General features: G+C 35.4%; 1 protein-coding gene across 1 annotated transcript in view; it reads right to left on the bottom strand.

Moving 5' to 3' along the window:
• Positions 1-26127, bottom strand: part of kuz (zinc-dependent metalloprotease kuz) — a 41064-nt gene that overhangs the window by 5218 nt on the left and 9719 nt on the right. Inside the window, exons 7-13 of the mRNA XM_071587608.1 lie at positions 24787-24971; positions 20822-20996; positions 16491-16668; positions 14320-14497; positions 13232-13468; positions 6055-6171; positions 4770-4934 (exon numbers count right to left, since the gene is read on the bottom strand). Of these exons, the coding sequence (XP_071443709.1) occupies positions 4770-4934; positions 6055-6171; positions 13232-13468; positions 14320-14497; positions 16491-16668; positions 20822-20996; positions 24787-24971 (1235 nt within the window). The remainder of the gene's footprint in view (positions 1-4769; positions 4935-6054; positions 6172-13231; positions 13469-14319; positions 14498-16490; positions 16669-20821; positions 20997-24786; positions 24972-26127) is intronic.

Raw genomic sequence — 26127 nt, forward strand, 5'->3', positions numbered from 1 at the left:
GGCATGACATATTATCTGAAAAAGAAGAAAATTAGTTCCATCTATTTGCTCTTAAGTCTGAATTAAATTTCTAAAAAATGGAAAGACAGGTTCAAGAAATTGTTAGCAGAAGTTGAAAGATAGCACGAGACCATCCAAACGTGATATGTGCATTAATGATCACTTGGTGTTGGATTGCTTGGCACTGACATACAGAATAGTATTTAATATTATCCCAGTTTGTTCTCAAGGATCTTTCCACCCTTTGTAATCTCTGCATATTGGGATAAACAACATTAAAATTATACAGAAATTTAGAGTAAAATTTCTTGAAACATTCTTCATAGGTATCTAATCCATAAACATTCTCCTAAGTCTCATTTTGCAATCTTAGAGCAAAATCAAGGCGATTTTCTCAAGAATCATTTTTCTTTAGAGTGTATGTTGGGTAATACACCTGGCTTAATTCAAAGGTTGCAAACAATGAATGGTGATCAAATACGGGAGAGGCGAGTATTTTTGTTGCCACAAGATGATTTCCCGAGATTTGTGATAATATTACCTATGCATGTATGAGAATTTGTTGTGATGCAAGTGGGCATGTGATTTGATGTGTACATATTATAACAATTTAATGTAGACATTAAAATATTTCTAGCACTTGAGGTCGACAAAAGGTTAAATTAAAGTCACGTCATGATGACACATGGATTATGGGGATAATTTAACATTCTGTCTAGGAGACAGTTCAATTTTGTCAAGAAAACATCAAGTTTTTCAGTTTTAAGATTAAGTATTGGCTCCATAATAATTTCAATCTTTAAGCCATGAAATACCAAACGATCTGGGAATTTCTAAGCAAGAAATAAAAGTGCCTTTTTGTAAGTACAAGCAACATCCCAAATCATTTTATTTCATAGAAATGATTTAGCACAAAAAATGAAAACACTTTCATGGCATTATTCTTTGGTTAACGAATATTTAACTCCAGTAAAACCATTCATCAGCATAAACTTCACTTAAACGCAATGGAATTCAAGTGGCACTAACTAAATCGTGTTGTAAGATGTCAAACAACTCCAGTCATAATATTCTTCAATATTTGACCAAAAATTTTATTATTATTTTACTTATTTATTATTATTTACTTCATCACTTATTCTACAAGTGAATATATTTTAAACAGGGGATTGTAAAATTTAAGTATGCTGAAGAACTGAGGCACCATGCATTATACTATTAAAATATAAAATGACAAAGAAAACTATTGCCGGGTAATGAAATTAAGCTCAATTTTACATTTAAATTTTATCAAATAGTCATCTTAATACTGGAAAGAGATTACCTAAATGGGATTATTGGTACTTATGAATTAATATCAAGTAATTTTTGAGAAAATTGACACTTTAGTTTAATTCATCATTAAATGAAATCTTCTAACCCTTTGGGTCTTCAATATATCATATGGAGTCATCAGTAGTCATAGGTGATCATCTGCACACAGGATTAGATGGGAAAATGTTCCATGAGTTCAAATTGTACAGTCAGATATCAGGTTTGTTAGGACATGCATTGAAATGTATCGTTGTATTGCTGTATAGCCTGTCTATCCTTAACCGGAGGAATACCAATACTAATAATTTATAGCATCAAAAAAATTATGCTAAATCCTGTTTCCTCTTGGTGAATATTACAATCTCTCACAAAAGTTGACCTAGAATGTCCAATACAGAGGAGCGTAATGCATTCCGGGATCTTTCTCACAGAGCAATATACTCATTTATTGAAACAAGTTGTTGCATACAAATTAAAGCAAAATACGATAATGCATTCCATGCCAAAAAAAGTAAATTATGTATTTCGACTTATTCACAGAAAATTATGCATACATTGTTTAAGATCGTGGATCACGTTCACTATTTCTTCTATCATGGAATGAAGCTTGCAGCTTTGCCATATCTCAAAATGCCATGGGTGACGGTTCTTCTCGTAAACTTCTTGAAACATACACGGCTCCTTTTAAATACTTGTTTGGCCATTGATGATCCTGACATATTAACAAGGTCGGCGAAAATTACTTTCCCCTTCTCACAAATTATATTCCTGTATGGTGTTGCATAGCAATTGCTTTTCCTTTAGGTACATGAGAAGGAGCCTTTCAACGTCACTGAGCATGCGCAACCGTTGCATAGACAATCTTGTCACTCTATTTGAAGCACATATCTCCTTAATCTTGTCCGTGCTCTTGAAGAAAAGACCAATTGTTAATGTGCGTACTAGATCAGCCACGCTCACACCTTGTTCCCGATTTTTAATGATTTTACTTCTCATTTCTCCTGTTATTTTTTTATTTCTATTCGCTTATGGCTTTCTTTTTAAAGATTTTTCTTCTGGGTCAATTTTAAAACTGTGCCCAAAAGATCATTAATAATGCGTTTGAACACAAGTTTGGAAAAATTTGTGATCACTAGGAATGTTAAGATGCTAGCAGAATGAGTGCCAGAGACATAAGGCAGTAGCAGGTGCACAATAAATCCAGAACCTCCCCTCTCCTTGTCACTCGTTAAGCTAGTCATTTTTCCTGACCATTATTTCTGCTCATTATGCAAATTACTCCCTGCACATGGTTCCACTGTAATGAGAAACATTCAAAAGCCATATTCTTCCCGTTTTCCAAAACTGCTAGTGCAAACAGAACTGTATAGATTTATTTAATATATGTACTTAACAACTTATACTGAAAATTTGCAAAAACTGACATTAACCAATCATCTGGGTATTTAATTTTTCCATATCCAACCCATGGTGGGTATTTAATTTTACACTGAGCCCAAATTTTTATTTTTGACCTCGGATGATTAAACCCAAACATTTTATTATTTTTTTCAGTATAAAACAAATATTTTGATTAGTCGTTTGAAATGATGAGAATTTTTGGTATAAATTTTAATATTAATGATAAACCTTGATTATTTAACAAAGTTAAAAAAAATAACAATTTACTAATTCATACAATTAATGAAAACATTAGCGTAGAATGAATGCTATTTAAGGTATATGGTTAACTCAGTTGTAACAGAATGTTTCTACAAATGGGCAACACGTAAATTACAATGTTAGCAATTTTGTAAAATTAAGGGGGCAAAATATGCAACAACACATTACAATTATATTTTTTTAATTCTTCCCTTGCCTTTAGTAAAAAAATTTTAAATGATTATAATACTTCATTTCTACACAAAAAAACTTCACTTATCATACAACCATCAAATAAAAAAATAAAAACCACTGGAAAAAAAAATGAAATTGTTCGAAGCAAACATGAAGAGAAATGAAATTCTAAAAAAATTGTATGGTAAATCATGACCATTACTTTAAATTTGCTGTACATCTATTAGTTTTACTCACAAAAAAAACGATTTATTTTTAAATTCAATAAATACCTATTTCTAGAAATAATTATCAGTATGGTATACTCTGAAACATTGAGCAGGACACAAACCAACACAACAATCAGGACACAAATATTTTGTTTCCTTCCTTTTCCCTGCTTCGTAGCACACAACACATCTTTTTCCGGGGCACTTTTTGGTTTTTGGGGGGACAGCATCAGTAAAATGTCTCTCGGAAAGGCGAGATGGCTGGCTTAGGAGATTTAGATGGCCTTCCTTGGACTACTTGGGCATCATTTCCATACTTTGCTATCAACATTTCAAAAAGCAAGATTAGAAATTCTTTTCAATTCAGTTTTCCCTTATTTTTTTTATCCATGGCATAAGCATTCAACATTGTCATGTCCGTCAAGTGCCAAAATATTTTTGATAGTATTTTTGGTCGATTTCTTGCAATTTTGTAGAAGTTCATGAGTCCATTGCTTCTATCAACCCAACCCATATTCTTCTTGTAGTCTTGCACCGCAATTGGTTTCACCACTTTTTTCCATTATTTTCTGTTTTGCACATTTCAGTTCCATGAAATGTGCTCACCATTATCACATCTCTTTTGTCCTTCCATTTCATCACCATCTGTTTCCCCATCGTCCACATTCATTCTATTCTTGGATAATTTGTCCACTAATTTAGGGCTATTGTACAAATTGTATAAACATAGAGTGTGCCCTTTACCTAGCCGATTATCCGCTAAATCAAGGAAGATCCTGGTGGTGACATTCTCTTCATTATATTTGTCCGAATACATTGTGTCCTTTCCCGGATAAACTAAAAAATTCCACATATCGCCTGACTCACTTTCACATAGCACAAAAAGGGGCAATGAGAATGCAACCCAAAAGACAGCAACATGGTTTCACTAAAAGACGCATAGGTACACAAAAAATATCTGACGTTCCATCTACCAGGCAGAAAAATAACTCATTGGATAAATCTACGAGTGACAGCAGTTGCATGACAGAATATCATGGCATTGCCATTGTAAATGATCATAAAATCGGTGTGACGTATATACACAGCATACCCACCAAGGGATAATCCCCTCATGACATATATATATATAGCATGTCCAGATGTGTGGTTAAACAGGTCAAAAAAGAAAAACATTTTTAAAATCCCCAATCTCATGTATCTCTGAACCAATTACATGTATTTAGCTTTTACATTTAGTAAGCCTTTAAAAAAAATTTCACATCAACACTATGGTACAAATCGAATAGAATTAAAATGATTAGCCTATACAGCATGGCCAAACGAATTTTATTAAAACCATAAAATAATACAATTATTTCTAAGCTTAGAAGTTTTTTTTTCAACATAATGAGTTCTTGGGTAACTTACCATTCTCCGAAGTGTGTTCATTGGCCTCCTTAAAGTTTCACTGAAACGTCGTGCAGGTGGCTTCTTTGGGTTTGATGAAGGTGTGTGGACAGCACAGCATTTGATAAACAATCCCATGAAAATTATGAATGCGATTCCCATGAGCAGAACAGCCCACCAGTATTCCTGCAAGTTTACATAGGTAATATTTAGTACAAGTTTGAATTGATCTACAACTCAACATATATTCCTGACTAAGCAAAGGAAAATTATGTTCTTTTCAACATTATGTTATATTTTATTATAGCTTCAACATCTCTAGCATAATTTTTATCTTGTTAAATCCCATTTATTATGCAACAATTTCAGAGCATAAAAATCATCAAGGCAAATGATTTTTACACTCTGAAATTGTTGCATTGAAATGCATATTATCAGATGACTCCGTTAAAAGTTACTGTAGCAGCATCTCCCACAGTTTCTTGGAATTTACCCATTTATTACGTCTAAAGAGGTGTTTTTCCATAACACTTTCATGGTGTACAAAATACACTAAAATAAATGTGGCTAAGGAGATCACCTGTAGCTGATTCAGTGTTTCACAATGTAGCCACACAAAATGAAAACCTAAATATCTAAGTAATTGTCAGAGAATGTCGAACTTTGTAGGTGGGCAGCATGCTATTTTGAAGACATGAACTGAAATTTCCTGTCACTCTCATGCAATATGAAATTAAAACAAACTGTGGTCACATTCAATTAAAATAGGATTAAACACGGTAACTGTTGGACACTCGCTTATTTATTAGAGCACAGCACTTTCCCCAGAATATTTTGGTAAACAAAACGGCACAAAATTATAAAAGGTACTTTGGTAGACAGCTTGGGTTTAGCTCGATAGCTCATATCTGAATTTTGAGCTTTCTGACCATTAGCTGAACACACTGCCCATTAGACTAACATGGTGGACCTACTATTTGGTGCAATGTTCACAATATGTGTAAAGCATTAGCCTACGCTTCATTCTTCAACACTCCATTTAAGGTATAAAAGACTGGTTGTAAACATATCATTGTTTTAGAGTAAAAATGAGGATTGTTATTCCAATGACACAAATGAAAATCTTTTTATTTCAGCTGCTAAGAGATCCTTTCGCTAGCCTAGATTGTGTGAAAATTGCATGTAGTATCATTATGCATTGTGAGAGTCTCCTGTTTGCGATAAGTGTACAGGTTGGTTGTGGGCTATGAATGCTATATAAATAGAACTCCCACAATGAGGCAATGATACAAGTATAAACACTTACCGTGATCCACTGTGCAACAGTGAGAAGAGTTTCCTTATTGAAGAGAAGGTTCTTCAAACGAGCTAAGGGGCCTTCAGCATCTACAGCACGGCATTTGTAGAAAACATCACAGTAACCCTGCATAACAGAGTGAATAATCATTTTCAAGAATGATATAAAATGAGGGATCACTTCAATGATGGGAAGTTATGAACCGGGATTTAGTTAAGCACATCACAATTTTAAAGTTAAAAAACTTTCAAAGCAATAAGATATATTAAAGAACACCAAAATATAATCAACCTAAACGAGGTTCATTAATTTACTTATTTATACCCACATCTACCAGTGCTCTACAATGAATTATCATCATCATATCAGATTTTATGAAAAAATCTCTTTTTCCTTCAATACATACATCCTCATCATGCATGGAATTTATGCTGGAGCAGTTCCATGTTTTTTGGACTAACATTCAGAAACAACTTTTAGGAGTTTCCAGCCTCTCCAACTGATATATTACTTTTATCTGAACTTGTAAAAAGGAATTATTTAGAAAATGAACTGAAGATTAATTGCTGTTTTCTTTGTTGTACTAGGAATCAAACAGCATTACCAGGGCACTATTCAAGTTGCAATATAAAACTAACAGCAATACAATAGCCAAACACCATCATTTAAAAAATACTCATTATTTATAAGCAATAAAAAATCTACCAATCATCTCAGCAAGCCTAGGTTGTATAAAAACTACATTCAGTGTCATAATCCTCTGTGATAGTCTTCTGCTCATGCTATATTGAAAAATCAATCTTAAAATTGCATCTATCAAGTTCTTTCTAGATGAGGTTTCAGAATGAGAGAATTCACTATGGACTGTCATTTGAGACACTGCATTCTTCTTTTAAAAGTCAAGGAATAAAAAATGGCAATATTGGCATCAAAAAACAGAACTCAGAAAACATTAAATTTTCTATTTACCAGATTGAAACAAAACTTTGTATTCCATTTGAGGAAGTAGCAACCATGAAGAGAAATATTCTAACATATTAGATGACCTAATAAATATGTACCTCATGCCGCAAATGAATTCTCAACTAAGGGTCAATGGCATTCCACCACAGTATGAAGGGGGACCCAAAAGTAACAGGAATGTTGTTAGAGATTCTTTAGTTCTCAATATCTTTACATTAAATTTTGTTCACTTCCCCATTGACCACAATGCACTTCTCCAAACAATGCTTCCATTGTTTGAAACATTTCTGAAATTCATTTATCGAGATGCCCTTTAAGCCTTCGAGTGATTTTTGTTTTACCTCTTCCACAGTATCAAAACGCTTTCCTTTCATGTCCCTTTTGAGTCTGGGGAACAAAATAAGTCACAGGGAGATAAATCCAGTGGAGTAGGGGGGGTGGACAATTGATGTCATTCTGTTTTTTGTCAAAAACTGCATCACAGAGAGGGCAGCATGAGCCGGCACATTGTCATGATGGAAGAACCAATCGCCTGTGTGCCAAAGATCTGCTCTAGAATCCTCTGAATTGAACTCCATGACACTCCAGACATCTCACAGAGTTGATCGATGGTTCTGCGACGATCTTCACGAATGAGGGCATTGATTTTGTCGATGCTTTTGTCAGTTCTTGATGGTGATGGGCGGCCTGAACAGGGCTGGTCTTCAATTGACATTTCACCATTTTTAAAACGTGTAAACCACTCATAGACTCTGGTTTTGCTTAGGGCAGCTTTCCCATAAGCAGTCTTGAGCATTACAATAGTTTCCGCAGCCGATTTCCCCAACAGGAAACAAAATTTCACTGCCTGCGTTGCTCTTGTTAATCCGCCATCACGTTTTTCACCAAAATGAAAAAAGTTGTTTCACTGAAACAAGTCTCACGGACGGACCAATCCAGTCACAGCAATGGCGCTGGGCATACTGACGCATGATAGCATGAGCCTAATGTACGACCGGCCGAACAAAGGCTTCCCCCACTCTCACTTCCCGCCGCAGCCCAATTTCCGTTACTCTTGGGTCCCCCCTCGTATTACATCTGCCTTATTTTCTAATAGTGTGATCCAGTAATTTCATTACCAATAGGTTTTAGAGCTCTTGCATCACATAAGGGAAGCATGAACAATAATTGATTTTTCAATTGTTGAGGTATTCCAGGCTATAAAAATTGCAGCTCAAATGATAATATCAACAAATATTGATGGCGGTATGAGCGATTTAGTGGCATGACAAAGTTGAATTACATTCCATATTAGCACTAAAAATCACAGCCAAAGGAACCGGAGTTTGAGATTTGATTTTTAGCTTTAAGTGGTTAGCAGCTGCATTAGAAAAAGCAGGTTAAATACCCGTACAGCAGGAAATATTTTAAGGATTTCTCCGAATATGGGCACTAGATTTACAGGCAGAGTATATTTGCCAGAGGACTTTCAGCTGATACAAAAGTAAATGAGTGGGCAGGAAGCCCTTCCCTCCACAAAGCCCTCAAAATATGCATGGGTCAGTTGTGAAAATCTAAACCAAATGTTCCAACATCAACTAATATTTCATTTTTCCTCTGAAACATTTTGAAAAACCTATCTAAAAACATTTTTCGACAGCTATCCTATAATAATGACTTACTGATTGCCATTTTAGTTCCAAATGGTATTATTTCATGGATTCTTTCTTAAAATTGATGTTCCTATAAACTTCTAGGTCCAATAAATACACGAACTGAGGCCATAAAAACTTTATTTTGCAAAATTGAGTCTACATCGATTTTGTCCCCTTTGAAGTACTCTCCATTAGCTGCTATGCACTTATTCCATATTCTTTTCGACTGTTTAAGGCACCCTTGGAAGTCTTCAGCAGTTAGGCTTTTCAGTTCCCTCGTCATTTCTCACTTTATTGTGTCCACATCTTCCCAGTGATGTCTCCTCATCACATTTTTGCATTTTGGGAATAGGAAAAAGTCACAGGGAGGCGAGATCTGGTGAATAAGGATGATCAAGATTGGCGATTGAATTTTTTGCCAGAAGCTAGGGGAACAATCAATGCTGAATGTGCACGATTTTTGCACATATTTTTTTTAAACCCAAATATTTGGTTAAAATAGTTTGCACTGTTGATTTTCCTAAGTTCAGTTCATCAGCTATCATTTGGACAGTTTTTGGACGATTGGTATAGACAAGGGAACACACACGATCAATGTTGTCATCAACACAGATGGTTGAAGGTTGTCCCAGCATCTTGCATCATCCATGGCATCTTGTCTGCCATCTTTGAACTTAATCCACTTGAAAATGGATGTTTTATTCAGAGCATTATCACCGTAAACAGCTGTCAACATTTCAGTAATTTCTTGATAACTTTTACCGTACTTCAACAAAAAACTTGATGCTGATTCATTGCACCGTGATTTCATCAATTTCCATTTTCGACAAACAGTAAAAACAAGGACAACAGTAACTACCATAACTGGCAATTTATGCACAGCTTGACAATCCTCCAAGCACAGATCGCTCATTAGGTCTCAGGCTACTAGCGCCACTAATCGGCAAGGCTGTAGTCCGCATCATGGCCACCAGATTGCACCAGTTAGCGCATTTATTGCACACACTACTTAGGTGTGTAGAAGTAGAAATATTCAATAAACTGAATTTCCAATTGTATACAGTGAAACCTCATGCAATATGCATAATTCGTTCCGCAATCTTTCTTGTAAAACAAAACACAAATTTAGTGGAACAATTTTTCCCAAATAAATTAATGCAAAACACAATAATGAGTTATGTTCTGACAAAAATAAATTATGTACAAGGTTCATACAAAATAATATATACATCTATTAGGATCGTGGACCTCATATTTTCTAGTATCGCTGGATGAACTAAACTTGAATGCGAACTCAATTTGTCAAAAAAAATCGAAATAATTAGTACATTATTTATGATACAATGGTAGTATTAAAGGTTCTTGGAATCACCACCAGATGTCGATGCTAGCGCAGCAAGTTTCCCATCTAGGAAAAGGTAATCCTTCAAGAGTAAATACCTAACACATCAGTGCTCTGGGAAGAGATCTGCAGCGCAGATTCCTCTCTTTTTGTTCTCCAGTAGTGAATTGTGAGGATGGAAAAAATTGAGATTCGAGCAGTAATTAAATAATTTGTAAAGAAATGTATGAAAACTATGGAAATTCATATCTACTTCCAGAACACACTGGGGGACTCTGCTTGTTTATTTCTATTCATTTCTGAGAACTTTTCAAATTACCCTCTTACATTTCTAATTCTCTTTTACAAGACATCTGTCTAGAGATATTCATTTTTGTCGACGCTTCAAAATTTATGGAAATGAGACAAAACATTATCATCAAATAAATTTCTAGTGTGCCTCATTAGGCAGTGGCTATGGCAGCAACTTAGGACAAATCATACCCAGAATATGCAAAAGATTCCCATGACCTCCACATCACATTTAGCCCGCTCTTCTGGACTACACTTCTTGAAGGCTTATGGAGGTTTGGAATGGTAAACAAGCAGGGATTAAATTTTCAAATTGGCACAAAAATAGCAGTGTGAGACAGTATTTTATTGGCTTGAGGCTGGGAAATGATCTTTCCTCCACTGTTATAAGTGTAGGTTAACTTCGGCATCTTTTCCAGAAGAGAACCATCTTGCCACAATTAAAAACCTGTGGCAGCAGGTAACCATGAGAATCTACGAGCTTCTCTAAGTACCTGATGAAGTTCTATGCTGCCTTTGAGTTGAAGCTTGCTGCTTCACCATGCCTCACTCTTAAATGTCTTCAATCACCCACAGCTTCCCTTCAATGATTCTTTTTTGCCCACTGATCATCACAGCATCTTCTTAACAAGGTCAGCAAAAATCACTCCTGGCTCTCACAAATGATGTTCTAGTTCATAGCACTGTCTTGCAATTGATTTTTGTCATCCATATCAAATGCAACCTTCGAACATCATTGAGAATACATAACCATTGCGTAGATAGTCTTGTCACTACCTTTGAAGCATCTATATCCTCAATTTTGTTTTTATTCTTATGGATAGTGCAAATCATTGATGTCAATCGATTTTATGTGCATGTTAGAGCAGCCACACTCTCATTTCATCCCCTTTTTCAGTGATTTTACTTTTCATTTCTTTAGTTATTTTTTTCTCTTATGGCTGTCTTTCTTGCAGTTTTTTCTTCAGTATCATTTCTGCAGTGGTTATTTAACTATTTACAATAAAATCATAAATAATATGACAGAACGTAAGTTCAGAAAAATTGTGACCACTAGTGACACTAATATGCAATAAATTATAAGATTCACGAATAAACAAAAATTGTCACTCGTCTCTTAAAATGTGGATTACCACACTGTCCTTAATTTTATACTGTTTTAATCACAATATTTGGTACTTTGTCTGGATAAATTTTGTAAATTTAAGTGAGTGTTTCAGATCAATTTAACTACCTTTCCTGTAATTTCTGAAAAATTCTTGAATCTATGAGAGGCACATGGCCTTCCATTGGTAACTAACGCTGGGAGCATCAATAGCTACTTTATGTCAACTACAAAGTTTCAAGTTGAAGTAGCAAATTCCCATTTTAGGAAGGGCAGAAAAGGTAGAGGATGAAATTTGAGCTATCAAACATCCCAAATTTCCTCCCTCTTTAAGCAATGAGAAGAGAGAGTGTCATCATAGAAAAACCAAAATACAAGCTGATATAAGAATATGGTACGCATTCCCACAGGAAAAGCCCATTGTCTTCCTTCACCATGGAGGATTCCCACCAAGTTATGCCAGAAGTGATGTTATTCAAAATGCAAGCATTTGTTGGTTGTCACACGGCAACCATCAGAATAAATATCACAAAGATATAAAGCAATTTGGCTCTCTCTCTGGTAGTCATTTGGTTTCTAATTAAAATTATAATGCCTTCTCATAAACTATCATTCAAATGTACAGGAGGTTGAATGCATACATCTGCCCATTGTGGTGGTAGTCAATAGTGCCCAACAGGATAGTAAAGGAGGGGAAAGTTGAAGGGGAATATTTAATTCTAACGTTTTAAATTCTCACAGTCACATTTTGGTAGGGCCTCTCAACAAAAGCTGAGAGTCTACATTACAATATTTTTACTCCCCTTTTTCAATTGTCATTTGAATTCATACAACTATCACCTCTGCCAAACAGTGTCTCATAGTGCAGTTTTAAGGTGAGACATCTTAATATATACATTCAGCTTCACCATGCCATCATACAGCTTTGTTACTGTATCACATAATTTTTGCAATGGGTTTCACCCCCTTCCAATTTTATCGTCAGAATCAACTTGATTTGCATGGAATCAGAAAAACCTCAAAAATCATGGGAAATACTTAAAAATGAGTAGCAGATTCTTTTGGGCATGGTAAACTATACATTTCAAAATAAACGTTCACATGAAAATCAGACAAATAAGTTGTATAAGGTACTATGCATTATGAATAATTTCCATATTTTTTCACATTAAGGTGAAAACACGAACTAAGAAATAACTTGCCTGGGTAGATTCATTTATTAAGCTACATTTTCATGCATTTGCTTTTGTGCTGCCACAGACCGCATAACCAATCAGGGCACATAACCAATCAGGGCATGGATTGCTGCCACAGTGTGTGGTGCTGAAAGAGTTGCCCATCTCTCAACTTTTATCACAGGCTGCAGCGGTAGTAGTAAGTGAAAACCAACATTCGCTGCCTGTTATTGGTTCATCTCTCATTAATAAACACAGTCCACGAGTCATCATCTCCTGTTACTTCTGCTGCAACTGCAGACATGAAATGGGTTATGCCTTTTGATGCATGCTACAGCAAAAACACAAAACTGGATGCATGAGAATGCAGCTTTATGGTGGTCATGAAGATCTGGTTCTGATTTACTTTGTTTTGATTTAGATCACACATTCTGGCATGCAGCTATGATGCAAATTGAGAATATACTGCTGTATTAAACAATATCTCACCCAAAATTAGGCCAAAAGGGTGTCCATACAATTTTTTTCCTTAATCCATTGCCTTTTTGAGTACAAAAACTCAAAGATTGCTAACTTTTAAATAAATTCACCAAATGAGGAACATGACATTATTCCCACCAAAATTATACTTAGATACACCTAATTTTTGGAGGTAGGAGCAATAATAGCGACATACCTGAAAGTTGTCACAAGGTGATCCAGGCCGTAAGCTAATTCCACCAAGAGGCAATCCCACTTGAAGGGCAAATTCTGAAGTTGAACGACAAACAGCATTGGGGCCAGTGCCATTTTGACATGCCAATTCACAAAGCTTTCGTTTATCAATATTTGGAATGATGTGACTGGTTAAAAAGCACTCCGTCAGGTTCCATTCAAGGCAAATGGATCCAGTGCACTCCCCATTGATGCATAACTAGAAAATATAAAGAGAGAGACATTGAGATGTGAACTTAATCAATAGTGAAACATATGATTATTATGACAGTGTAACAACATAAACTGTGGCAGTTTCTGAACAACATCATGATGAATTTTGGTAACTTTAATTGGTCTCACAACCATTAAATGTCTATGATTTTATGTGTTGAAAATGGGGAGATGCCCCATACAATTCTGCATAGTTAAAAGTACTAGTATTAACCCTTTGAATGTCAAGCATAATATCTTAATTTCATGCAAAAATTGCCAGGCTTTTTTGAAGAGAAATTCAGACTGTAAGAAAAATGTCTTTTTTTTTATAGTTATCAACCATATAGAATTAGGTACAAAAAAAGAGATAAATGCATTGAAATAAGATTATTGAATTCTTATTTACACATAAAGCCACAGAGAAAAGAGTCGCCTAGATCAACGATGGCATTTTTGGGAAAATTCATGTCATTCAGAGAAATTTTGGCACTTAAAGGTTTAATTTAAGACAAAAAACCAATAAATAATGGTAAATTATCGGTTATTTCGCTGTTTGTAAATTTACTGAGGGATATCTAACCAGAATACTGGGCATGTATTATGATATAGTCATTCTTATACTCATTTCTGTTGGTGATACATCAAGTTAAGATGTTTGTAATTACTTTATAGAATAAAATCAATACTAGCTCAATAGAAAGTCAAATCCAACTCTACAATGAACAATCATCTCATTTTTAAATAATACATAATATTATTTGTGATTCCCACAATTATATAATACCATGGTTATATTAGACAAATTTAAAACTTAACACTAGGTTTAAAAGATAAAAGCAGATTATATGGCACAACCTGAGTTCCTTCATTGCAGCGGGTCTTGTTAGCTTTTGGTTTTGGTGGTGGGCATTCAGGTGAAAGACCATTACAAGTAGAGCTCCAGCTGCAGTCGGATTCTGCTTTACACTGCACTCCATGGCTTTTAGGAACAAACTGGCAAAATTCACTTGAACAACAAGGTCCTTGACTGGGGCTGGATTAGAGGACACAAAACATTCCATTATTATAAGAAATTAGCTATTGAATGACACAGCATCCATTATCACAATATATTTAATAGCTAATTCCAATAAAATGCGAAGGAAAGGAAAATCAGAATTTAGAAAATTATAACGAGATGATTAAATTCTTTTGACCATTAATTAGCATTAACATATTTAAAGCTGATAATTCTGTAGATAGTATTGACGAAAATTCATTTAAAATAAAAACAAAATAAATTAATTTTTAAAGTAAATTTGTTTCCATTTGATAGATTTCCTGGTGCTGAAAAATTAGCTTTCATACTAGGGGATATTGAACTAGTTTTTCGTTCAAACTAAAAACTTTTTAAATTTGAACGAAAGTTTTTATTAAAAAAAAACTGTAATAAAATAATTAAAAATGATAATTTCATAGTCATTACATGAGTATTCAACTGATACACATATACAAAGTGTTCTGTATATCTTTCATAAATGATAGCTGCATTATCAATAACTTTTAACTAGTATGACTGTTCATACGAAATGTAACATTTTAACATTAACATGCTTTCTAAAATTCTATCGTTCCATGTACTAGCATAAAAAAATGTAACCTAGTGAGTGGGAAGCACATACTTTAATGCTATACCTAAATGATAGCTGCATCCAGACTCATCACTTAGGCACCTAAATCACTCGATTTAGGGCAGATGCCATCTTGTAGGGTGTGCTAACTCGTTAGGCAGCGAAAGGGTGCAACATTAGGCACCTTATTTGGGCCCTGAATTTAGAACAGTGAAGCCTAAATCTGCCATTTTGCAACCCCATAATTCCAAGTGCCAAAAGTGAGACAAGTAGCATGAGAATAATCGCCATGGCGACAGTGTATTATATATATTGGTCACGATAACATTGGTTATATCTTTGAGACAGTACACTTATGCTCGTAGAAAAAATGATGGAATTATTAACACTAAGTGGGAAAGGCAGAGCTTTCCTTAGGCAAGAAATATTTGCCATCTTCCACATGAATGTAGTTTAATTCTTGTAATAACTTTATTTTATCAAGTTATTGTACACAGTCATTTGAAGTGTAGAGGTAAGAACATATTTGTTTGTTTGGTGCTTCATTTCATGACTAAGAACATTGTTTTTGTCATCGTGTTTGTATCCATGCCTCTTTTATGTGCCTGTTAAACCTTATTTTGGTATAAAAACATGACGGAAAATAATCTTCAAGCGTAATGTTATGTTTGGAGAATATAAGCATTTAGTTGTACCCTTATTGAAAATATAGCTCTCTCCATGAATCCAACTGGTTAATTATAGGTCGTTCACCAAACCTTTGCAAAAGGAGTCTCCATTTCACTCCGTGAACCCACTATGTAATAAACCAACAAAAATGAAAAAGTGCCAACAAAGACTAATTGTAGGATAAATATTCAATTGATGCTATGTTTAACTTAAAAAAAACATGAAACATTTAGCAAGAAAAGTACGTATAAATATAAATGAACTACACACAACACAAAGCATATCTTAAAACAATTCCTGGCAAGGATTAATGGCTGAAAAATACCCTGATGTAAAATATCATAAAATAAGATAAAAATTTTAAAATAATAGAAATGTAATAATAACTGACCAAATTATTAAAGCAAAATATAGAAAATAGATAATCTATTGAGTTAAATATAGTTACATAAGGGAATATGAAACTAGTACGAAATATTGCCCACGTCACTACATTAAAAGAAAGAAATGGAAAACCTTAATTAAAATTTACTGAATAAATTGGGAACTCAGAATTATGCAAAAATCATTTTGCAGTTTTGCAATTACACACAAATGTTTCCATAAGCTACCTCAAACATCAAAATACATAAATTTTGACATCATCTGTTTATTCCTTTTTTTACCTACATAGATGGTAAAACTACAGCATAGTACCTAACCAGTTTGGACGCAGCAGATATTTTATTGAAATAACAATCAACTAACCTGCATTCCGTATTCATACGCCTGCTACAACCATTGGCACTTGAATTCAGCATTTTATCATGCTCACTGACAACTCGTGGATAGCAACATTTGTCCATGCATTCTTCATAATCATAACCACAGTCACATTCTTCTCCTGCTTCTACAATCTTATTTCCACAGAAAGCTCCAGCAGATGCTACAAACAAAATATAACAAATAACATGATATTAATGATGTGCATTCAATACCAATGTACACATCAAAAGACATGTATACAATGATTTCTTAAAAAACACATCCACACTGGGTTGCAGAGATAATAATAAAAAATAAAATATATCCAAATTATACACATAACGATGATGACTAAGATCTAAAACTTAATTCATTACATGATACCGCGGACCATGAAATTCTTCTAAGTAAATGTGTATGTTATGGGATCAGGGGAATAACCCATAAACGGCTCAAAGCATATTTAAAGGATAGGAAACAGATGGTGGAGATTTCTCGTAATGGGGTCAATAAAATTATGATAATACCTTATCACCAATAGACACATCAAGTGCTGGGGTACCATAAGGTAGTATTCTTGGGCCATTATTATTTATACTATATAACTATGATTTTCCAGGATATATTGAGAATAACAACATAGTTCTGTATGCAGATGATACAACACTGGCACTGAGCCATAATGACCCTAACTTATTACAAGCTAAGCTGGATAGCTCATTATTGCTCTTGGAAAAAAGGTTTAACATTAACAAACTGTCTATAAATATACTAAAAACAAATTATATTACATTTAAAGAAAAGAAGGGGAAACCCTCAGTTAGACCTCTGCTTAAAAGGCCAACCCATAGAAAGGGATCACATCACCAGATTTTAGGTTTGTCTATTGATGAGTCAAACCGGGAAATCCATAACAATGGCTATGTTCCACTTTGGCAAGAAGTGGATTTATTCTGCAAAATATTATAAACGTTATAATTTAAATACACTAAAAATAGTTTACTATGGCAACTTTCAGTCACATATGAGCTAGGGAATTATTTCCTGGAGAGCATTGCCCAGCTTCCATAGAGTTTTTATAATGCAAAAATAAATGTACTAAGTAAAAAGCAAAAATACCCCCATGGCAAACTTGCAAACCTTATTTTAAAGAATTGAAAATCCTAACTTTACCCTGTCTGTACATTTATTACTTATATATGAAACAACTAATCACAAAGTACATGGGCATAATACTCGACAAGTTTCAACTTGACTAATTTGTACCTGATGATGACACCTAAGTGTTGAAACTTGTAGTGCCAAAATAAAGAACAGTGGAAAAATCATTGTGTTCTTCATCTAGTAGTAGTAGTTTTTAAGGGGAGGCGACCGACAGCTAAGGTCATTTGCGCCATAGGGGATGGACAGGAAAGGATGAAGGGTGGAGAGAAACCCGGCGTCGGCATTAGCCTGCTCTTTACGAAAGGCGCCAAGGGGTCCGCAGTTTAACGTCCCATCCGACGGACGGCGTACTCACTCAAAGTGCCCTCCACAAAGCACCTAAAGTAGGGATCGAGATACCTCTGAAAAATATTCAACACCGCCAGGATTTGAACCCGCGCCCTCAGGGTGGGAAGCCAGTACGTTAGCCCCCGCACCATCTCGATCCCCGTTCTTCATCTAATAAGCATGAATTTCCACAAAGTTGAGCCAGAAACCATCAAAGGTACTAACGGTGCCTAATGTTAAGTGCACATGGGTTGAATTGTAATGCATCATGATTATTTTATGAAGTTGTCCCTATTTATGTATAACACATATCCTGTATTCTTTTCATTCCCCCACGCCAGATCTTCTCCCTCTTTGGGTGTGACATATTATCATATTATAAGCCACACGCAAAGAGGGAGAAATAATTCCGAAAAGAAATACAGCAGTTTTAGTGCATCTTTTGATCCTCTTTCCCCCACTCCTTCAATTTCACGCCCCTTTAAAATACAGGGTGCGGCACTTATCTTCGAACAAATTTCAATGTGAATTTCCCACCATATTGTAGTTCCACTGGAGGTCACGATTGGCATTCTTGAAAGCTATAGGCATCTAGCAAACAGATATAACCTCAAAATGGCCAAGATGTTACACACAAGTGCGGAGAACAATCAAAGGGCAGCTATTATCGAAAGTGTTCGGGCTGGGCATTCACCCAGTGAAATAGTTTGATTCTTCTGGTTCCCCAGAACAACTGTTTACGATATTGTAGCCAAGTAGAATGCTTCGGAGAAGTCTGGGAAAGGTTTCGCTAACCCAGCGAGGAAACCTCATTCAAAGAAATGCATGTCACAAACTGCGGCAGTCATCGAGAAGGCTCAGGGGCTGATTTCAGAGGACCCGAGGCGATCACTGAGGAAATTGGCAACAGAATTGAATGTTAGCGAGCGAACAATGCATCGGAGGATCTACGATACAAGTGGTACACAATCTGTGTTAGGCTGCCAGAACAAAGCGGATTGCTCGCTGCAACCTGGTATTGTGTTCTCTAAAAAATGAAGCTGCGGGATGAATAAGATTCTTTTCTGATGAAAAAACTTCCACTGTTGACACGAAGATCAACCGAAGAAATGATCGCTGGCTTGCCCAAGACTCCAAGGACGTCCTGATTGTTGCTCGAACAAAATTTCCGGCGAGTGTTCACATCCTAGGTGTTGTGTCCAGTGAGGGTGATATCATGCTGCCACATATCTTTGAAAAGGGACAAACTATCACAAAAGAAGTCCATCTGCAAATTTTGAAGAATGTCGTGAAACCATGGAAGGTAACTGTGGCCTCAGGGAGACAATACGTCTTTCAACAGGATGGTGCACCAGCTCATACAAGTCATTTCGTCCAAAACTGGCTATCAGATAACATTGACATGTTGTGGTCAAAGGAGTTCTAACCCCCGAATAGCCTGGACTTGAACCACCTCGACTATTATGTTTGCAGTGTAGTCAAAAGAGTTACCAATAAGACGTGGCACCCTAATGTCGCATCTCTATGCACCGCTATCGCAGCAGCCTCGCGAATATGGACAGCGCTGTTTTAAAGAGTGCGTGCGATTGATTGGTTCAGGACAAGATTGGTGGTGGTCATTGCAGCTGAAGGGGGTTACATTGGTAATGTTACTCTTGACGAATACCACTACTTGCACGTAAAAGGATTTACATTTTCATTTTGTCTTAATAAATTTGCTTTTAAACAAAAGTTTCATTTGTTCGGATTTAAGTGCCGTACTCTGTACATGTAAATAATGATAAATTCCAAGTGATTAGGACCTATCTCTTAACACCACCAGAGTATTAATTCTCTGTTTACTCTCTACACTCAATTACATAACTCTGACTTGTGCTGAGTTAATGGCAACGCTAGGCTGGATATGTTTTGATTATTAACTCCATCTTGATCATGTAACTGGCAGGCAGCACACACAACTCCAAAAGAATGCAGGATTATGATGAGAGACTAGCAATTATATTAGCCAATAAGGGCTCATGTTTTTTAATGAATTTATGAAACATGCAAGTAAAGTGGTCAATTTCTGCTCTTCATCTATTAGTAGTGATAGAAATGGCCATATTTAGTCAGATTGAAAAATGCCTGAAAAGTGATTGAAAATATTCTCTCTACATTGTTCATAGCTGTGGGTTATATAAAGTTTACAGGTTGCCGTGAAAGTTTCACATGGGCATACTTCCATCTAGGAGGGTTGCTATTTATATTTTCAGCCTAATAATGAAAAGACAGCAATTGATTGTGGCTATATGGCTGTATTGTTTTTTGAAGCATTCTCCATGATAATCCATACACTCAATTTTTTGACTGAGACAAAATTTTTGAGTCACTGCAAACAACACAAGTTATGATCAAATAAATATAAAAGTAAAATATTGAGAAGAAAGTTAGCATTAAAAGGGTCAAACCTTCAAATGGAAATGTCAGATTGAGCCTAAAGCACTTAGTCTTGTCAAGGCTCAACATATAAATATCAACCCTCATATACATGTGATTACGATAGTTTTTCTGTCACTCACATTATCAGATGGATACCTCACTCAAAGCCAAGCACTTACTTCATAGTGCTTAGTGCACACTAATGTCAATTGTTTTACTCACACCTGATTTTATTATTTAAAATATGTTTTCATAAAAATTTGTTCTGATAATGACGCAAAAGTCTCTTCGGCAGAGTTAAGACAAAATATTTTTCACAATTATGAGAAAAAAGGTGAATTGAATGGGCTATCGATATTTAGTCATAAATATATACAATGAAAAACAACTAAGATATACATAGACAAGGTAATAGCTGCTCTAACCTGAAAAGCAATTCCTTTTCTTGTTGTCTTCAATGGCATCCAGAACATTGCTTATGTTTCCAATGCTACAGCTGGAGAATTTGCTGTTATTGGGACGATCACCACTTGTTGCAGATGCAAACATAATAAAGTTTCCATTGAGACCTCCTGGACGACATTCTGGTGGATAGTCATGCTGAAAAGGAGTTAATTATAATAATGTCAGGACAATAAAATTTTTTCAGCATCTCTACAACATGACAATGTCCTTCAAATTTTAAAATTAATAATACAAAATACAACCTATTAAAGGGAAAAGGACTGAGCTAAAAAGAGAATGATGAAATTAGCATAATACAATGGCCATTCTCAAATAAGATAAGTACTGTATTTCCTGGCCCATAAGATGCACCGGCACATAAGATACTGTGATTTTTCAGGTTAGAATTAACAAAAAATACTTCAATCAGACAGAAAAGGATCGGAGTATTTTAATATTGATACTTAGTACAAAGAAAAAGGAATTGTTAAATTTTAAAAATTAGCTACTATATCAGAGTTTAACCAATGCAGAATCCTAGAAATTGGTCATTACTGTTGCTAAGTCATTTCCACAGATATTTTTACTGGGGTTTGCACTTTCCTCAAACAAAATGTCATCTTTACTTTCATATTGTGCATTGCTAATTTCACATTTAAAAAAAGACATTATGATATCATCACTTTCTACTTTCTGCCAGGACTTTTTCAACCAATGACAAACACTAGGAATCGATGGTTGTTTCATTCTACTCATTGGTGTAATGTCATTAGTTGGTGCCTTATAACCTTTCTTTTACATTTAAGAGGCAGTTTTGTGCTACTGTGGATCTGGCATGTATGCATTGACTATTACTCTTAATGAATATATAAAGTGGACACATACAAGGGAATATTATTACTTGTATTCTGGGAATGGAGAATTATTAGATATTCCCGTCTAAAATTTAACTTAGTATCCCCACATGTTTAAAATGGAATGCAATGCCACATCTCACAGAACCAAATGGTAATTAAACAATAGATACTTCCTTCCATCCAAAACTTTAACAATGATTTACTAAAGCCATTTTCCCAAAGTTTTTGCACATAATGAATTATCACATTGTCATATGAACCAGTTTTATGGGAATTGAATAAAATGCATTAAATAACATTTATTGATGCATTTTAGCATATGATCAGAGCCTGTTAACCAAGGTCTGTCATACTGCCTCTTCTTTCGGTTAGTTAGCACCTTCATTTCCATAAGTAAATGGAAAAAATTTCTGTTAACAACCTATCAAAAACCTTCGTCTCATTGGGAATTTCACACAATACTGAATGGAATAGGGGTTTCACACTCCCAGACTGCTACTTTGTACTCTTTCTTTCCCACTCATGTGCTCCCTTTTTTATGCTCAAAAATTTTTGACACCTTTTTACGAGTTTCTAAAACATGTACAATCTAACGGTAGGCACTATCAGTTACTGCCTGGCATCTGTTTAAGAGATTGATCTCATATTTACTCAACGATATTACGAGGGTCATCCGGAAAGTAGTACCCGTTCGTGCCGCATGAAGTGCTGACGACGCGAGTAGCCGCTGGACGAGGTCAGATAGCTTCAGTGGCTTGTCTGCCTTCTCTGAGCCAAGTTGCGTGACGCTAGCATTGCCTGTGTTGTTTCTGTGATTGTTTACAATGTTTAAAAAAATTGAGAACGCCGCCAGTTGTGAAGTGAGGGCAGTGATTAAATTCCTCAATGCAAGAAACGGTCGCCCATGTGATATTCATCGCCAATTAAAGGAGGTGTATGGAGACAATGTAATGGACGAGTCGTCTGTTCGGCGGTGGTGTCGCAACTTCAACATGGGGAGGGGGAACACACACGACGATGAGCGTTCGGGGAGACCGTCTGTCATTACAGACCAACTGGTGAGCTCAGTTGACGAATTCGTGAGGAACGATCGGCGCGTCACAATTGATGACATCTGTGAGCATTTTCCCAATGTTTCTCGAACAATTGTTCATGAAATTGTTAAACACCATCTGCATTATGCAAAAATTTGTGCAAGATGGGTCCCTCGCGTATCTCAATGAGCTGGCGGCGAAGGACTATGCAGCAGGAATACAGAAACTTGTCACACGTTATGACAAATGCCTTAATTTGCTTGGAGATTATGTTGAGAAGTAGTTTAAAGTATCCTCTTTCAAATAAAATTTTTTATGTTTGTTAATATTTACTTTTGTGTCTTTATTTCACGAACGGGTACTACTTTCCGGATGACCCTCGTATATATTGAGGTTAGTCTTTGGAGTATCTTAATGGAATACCTCCATTAAGGTACTTCTTGTATCTATGACATTTGTAATACTCTATTGTGTATTTGTCAAAATCTTCAAGCTGAAATGGCTTGCAATTTCCCCATATCTTTTTTGTTCAATATTTCAAAGAAAGAATGAAGCTCCCAATTTTTAATGAATTGGGTTGATTTCCTATTTGTCTGTACAATGAATATATACATGTGTATATCGTATTTGAAGGAACCTCTTTTGAGGCATACTTTTTAACTATTAAGAAATTTATGATATCTGCATAAATTTCCCAGTATTTTTATTTACCAAGAATGCAACTTCATCGTTAAACAACTAGATTCATAGGAAAATGTTAATTTCTTCCTTTATGACTCTCAGGTTCTGATTAATTGGAAAAGGTGTAAAACAAAAAAGTGCCTCGTATGACTTCTTTTACTCTCCCAAATTCACCATTGATGGCCATTGCCAACTGACACAATTAACCTTGATTGGAATTTGAATGGGAAAATGGGGTGTTATATTCAACCAATCTTAGGAGAGACAAACTGACTAACGTTCACTTTAGATCCAATCAAAGATAGAGTAAACCAAATAGCTAGACAATTGGTTAGCAGTACAGCATATTATTAGTTTGCACAATATTGGCATTTACATTAAAAAGAACAATAACTCAGGGTACTAAATTAAGCTCGGGAGATTATACAGTGTCTCTCACGTAATTAGGCATGTAAGCTTCCCCTTCCAGCTCGTTTCAAATCCTTCACAAACAACTCAAGTCTTCCCATTCCACCATAAAAAGCCCAGATTAGATGGTTTAAAAACTTACCAAAACCTCTTCACAAAATAAACATAGACAAAGAATCATGCAAGAAACAAACAGCCCTATCCTATAATCCTCTTTCTTCCAATCATTTACTCAGGGAATTCCACCTTGATTATATTTCAATTCCCCACTCATTCACTCACAAAAATATTCACTGCCACTCCTAGGAACCTTCAAATATGTTATCCACTTAGACCAGGAGAAACATAAAATTCCAAAAAATGAGAATTTAAAGAATAATTAGCACAGAAAAAAACCTTTAGATACTAATCTGAAAAAAATAGATTAAAATTGAACTTGGATATTTTACCCAGTAATGTGTAACCAAATGTGCACATAAAATACAATATTTGAATGCAAGATGCACCAGATCTTCCACAGTGAATTATCATTAATAAATCTACTCCATTCACTTTACAAAACTTTCCCATTTAGATTAGCTTTTTTTGAATGTAGTAACGACATTGAGGACCCATTGTATAATAAAACTAGGCACAGAGGTCTCAATGGTGGAAAAAAAGATAAATAAGTGGGTCTTATGTTCAACTATTGTGATGTCACCAGGAAAACTCTTCATAGTGACAACAAAAACTGCATGATAGCTCTCCTTTGAATACCACATTAATCTACTTGAGAAATGATACATATCACAGAGTGCTATTATTGCCCTCATTATGTACTTGAAATGCTATGAGGTCTACCCTTGACTATAAAATTAACCTATATGCTGTTGAGATAATAATAAACAAATTGCGAAATATATTAGTAGCATGAAGAGAAATGTACAGTGAATACCAAACAGAAAATCTAAAAACAATGCAACTTACCGGAGAGCCAAAGTTATGTCCAATTTCATGTGCTAGAGTAAGCTGAGAGACCTTAGGAGGAACACGAGAATTATAGTTGACAAACGTGATGATTCCAGTGTTAAGAGAGCGTTTTGTAGACTGGTATGAACCTGCAACTGTCTCAGTGTATGTTTTGTACTTTTCACAAATTCCACCTGAAGCACCTGAGGGATAATAATTGAAATGGTTCAATATCACAAAGTAATTATTGTTTCATAAGCATTATAAAATTGGTTTATCTTTAATGAGAATATTTAATGTTACACAGTGATTGTTAAAGTTATAACTGACCAAATTTACCCAAAGTCCAATAATAACTTTCATTCAATGGCCTATTTAACCAAGAGAGCAAAATCCTTCCCTCACTAAATCCTCATTATGTAGCAGTAGTAATTATTAGGGTAGGAGACAAACAGCCAAGGTCATTGGCACCAGGAGGGATAGGTGGGCAATTTGGTAGGGGTAGGAAGTTTGGGGAGGGGAGGAAGGGTGGAAGAAACCCAGCATCAGCATTAGCCTACTCTCAATGAAAGACACTGAGGGGTCAATAATTTAACGTTCCATCTGAATGACGGTGTACTCACTTAGAGTGCTCTCTACAGAGCACTCCAAGTACGGATCAGGATCAATGAAAAATCTGAGGACCACTGGGTATCAAACCCACGCACTCAGGGTCAGAAGCCAGTACATTAGCCACAACATCCCAATTCCCTCTTCATTATGGCCTTATCCCCACTGTGAATGAGCCAACATCAAGTACTTCAAAGTAAAAAATTAAATGTTTATAGATATCAATGTTATACATTGATAGAGCAGAAACTTGGGTGTACCAGAGAGGTCCTGTGCCCAAGCCAAGGAAAGCCAAGGAAATACATATTCAATTTTTTGTCTTGTAGGCCTGAAGATACTGCACCACAGTGAAACCTGGTTCACAATAAAGCTTATTTTTCATGTGATTTTACGAAGTTTTATTTTAACAATATTCAATAAGGAACAATTCTACTAAGTTACACCAGAAACTATTAATTTCATCAATCTCTAAATCATTTTTAAACCTTTGCTGCTTGAAATAGAAAAAAATTATTTAAATACAAATGCTTATATTTCAAAATAATTGTACATCATTATTTATAGCAGTAGTTTATTAAGTTTTCGATGGACCAGGGCAATGCAACTATTGCACTAGTAAGCCCTGCTAACCATGATACCTTATATCCCATATCATACAGTAGAAAAGCCAATATTTTACATTAGCCACTGCAGTACATCTACAAGGCCCACCTAACCTACTGCAAATGATCACCTAACATGGCATAAGTC

The sequence above is a fragment of the Hetaerina americana genome, unplaced genomic scaffold, assembly GCF_022747635.1.
Source record: "Hetaerina americana unplaced genomic scaffold, ioHetAmer1.1.p SCAF_3, whole genome shotgun sequence".
Classification (NCBI taxonomy): domain Eukaryota; kingdom Metazoa; phylum Arthropoda; class Insecta; order Odonata; family Calopterygidae; genus Hetaerina; species Hetaerina americana.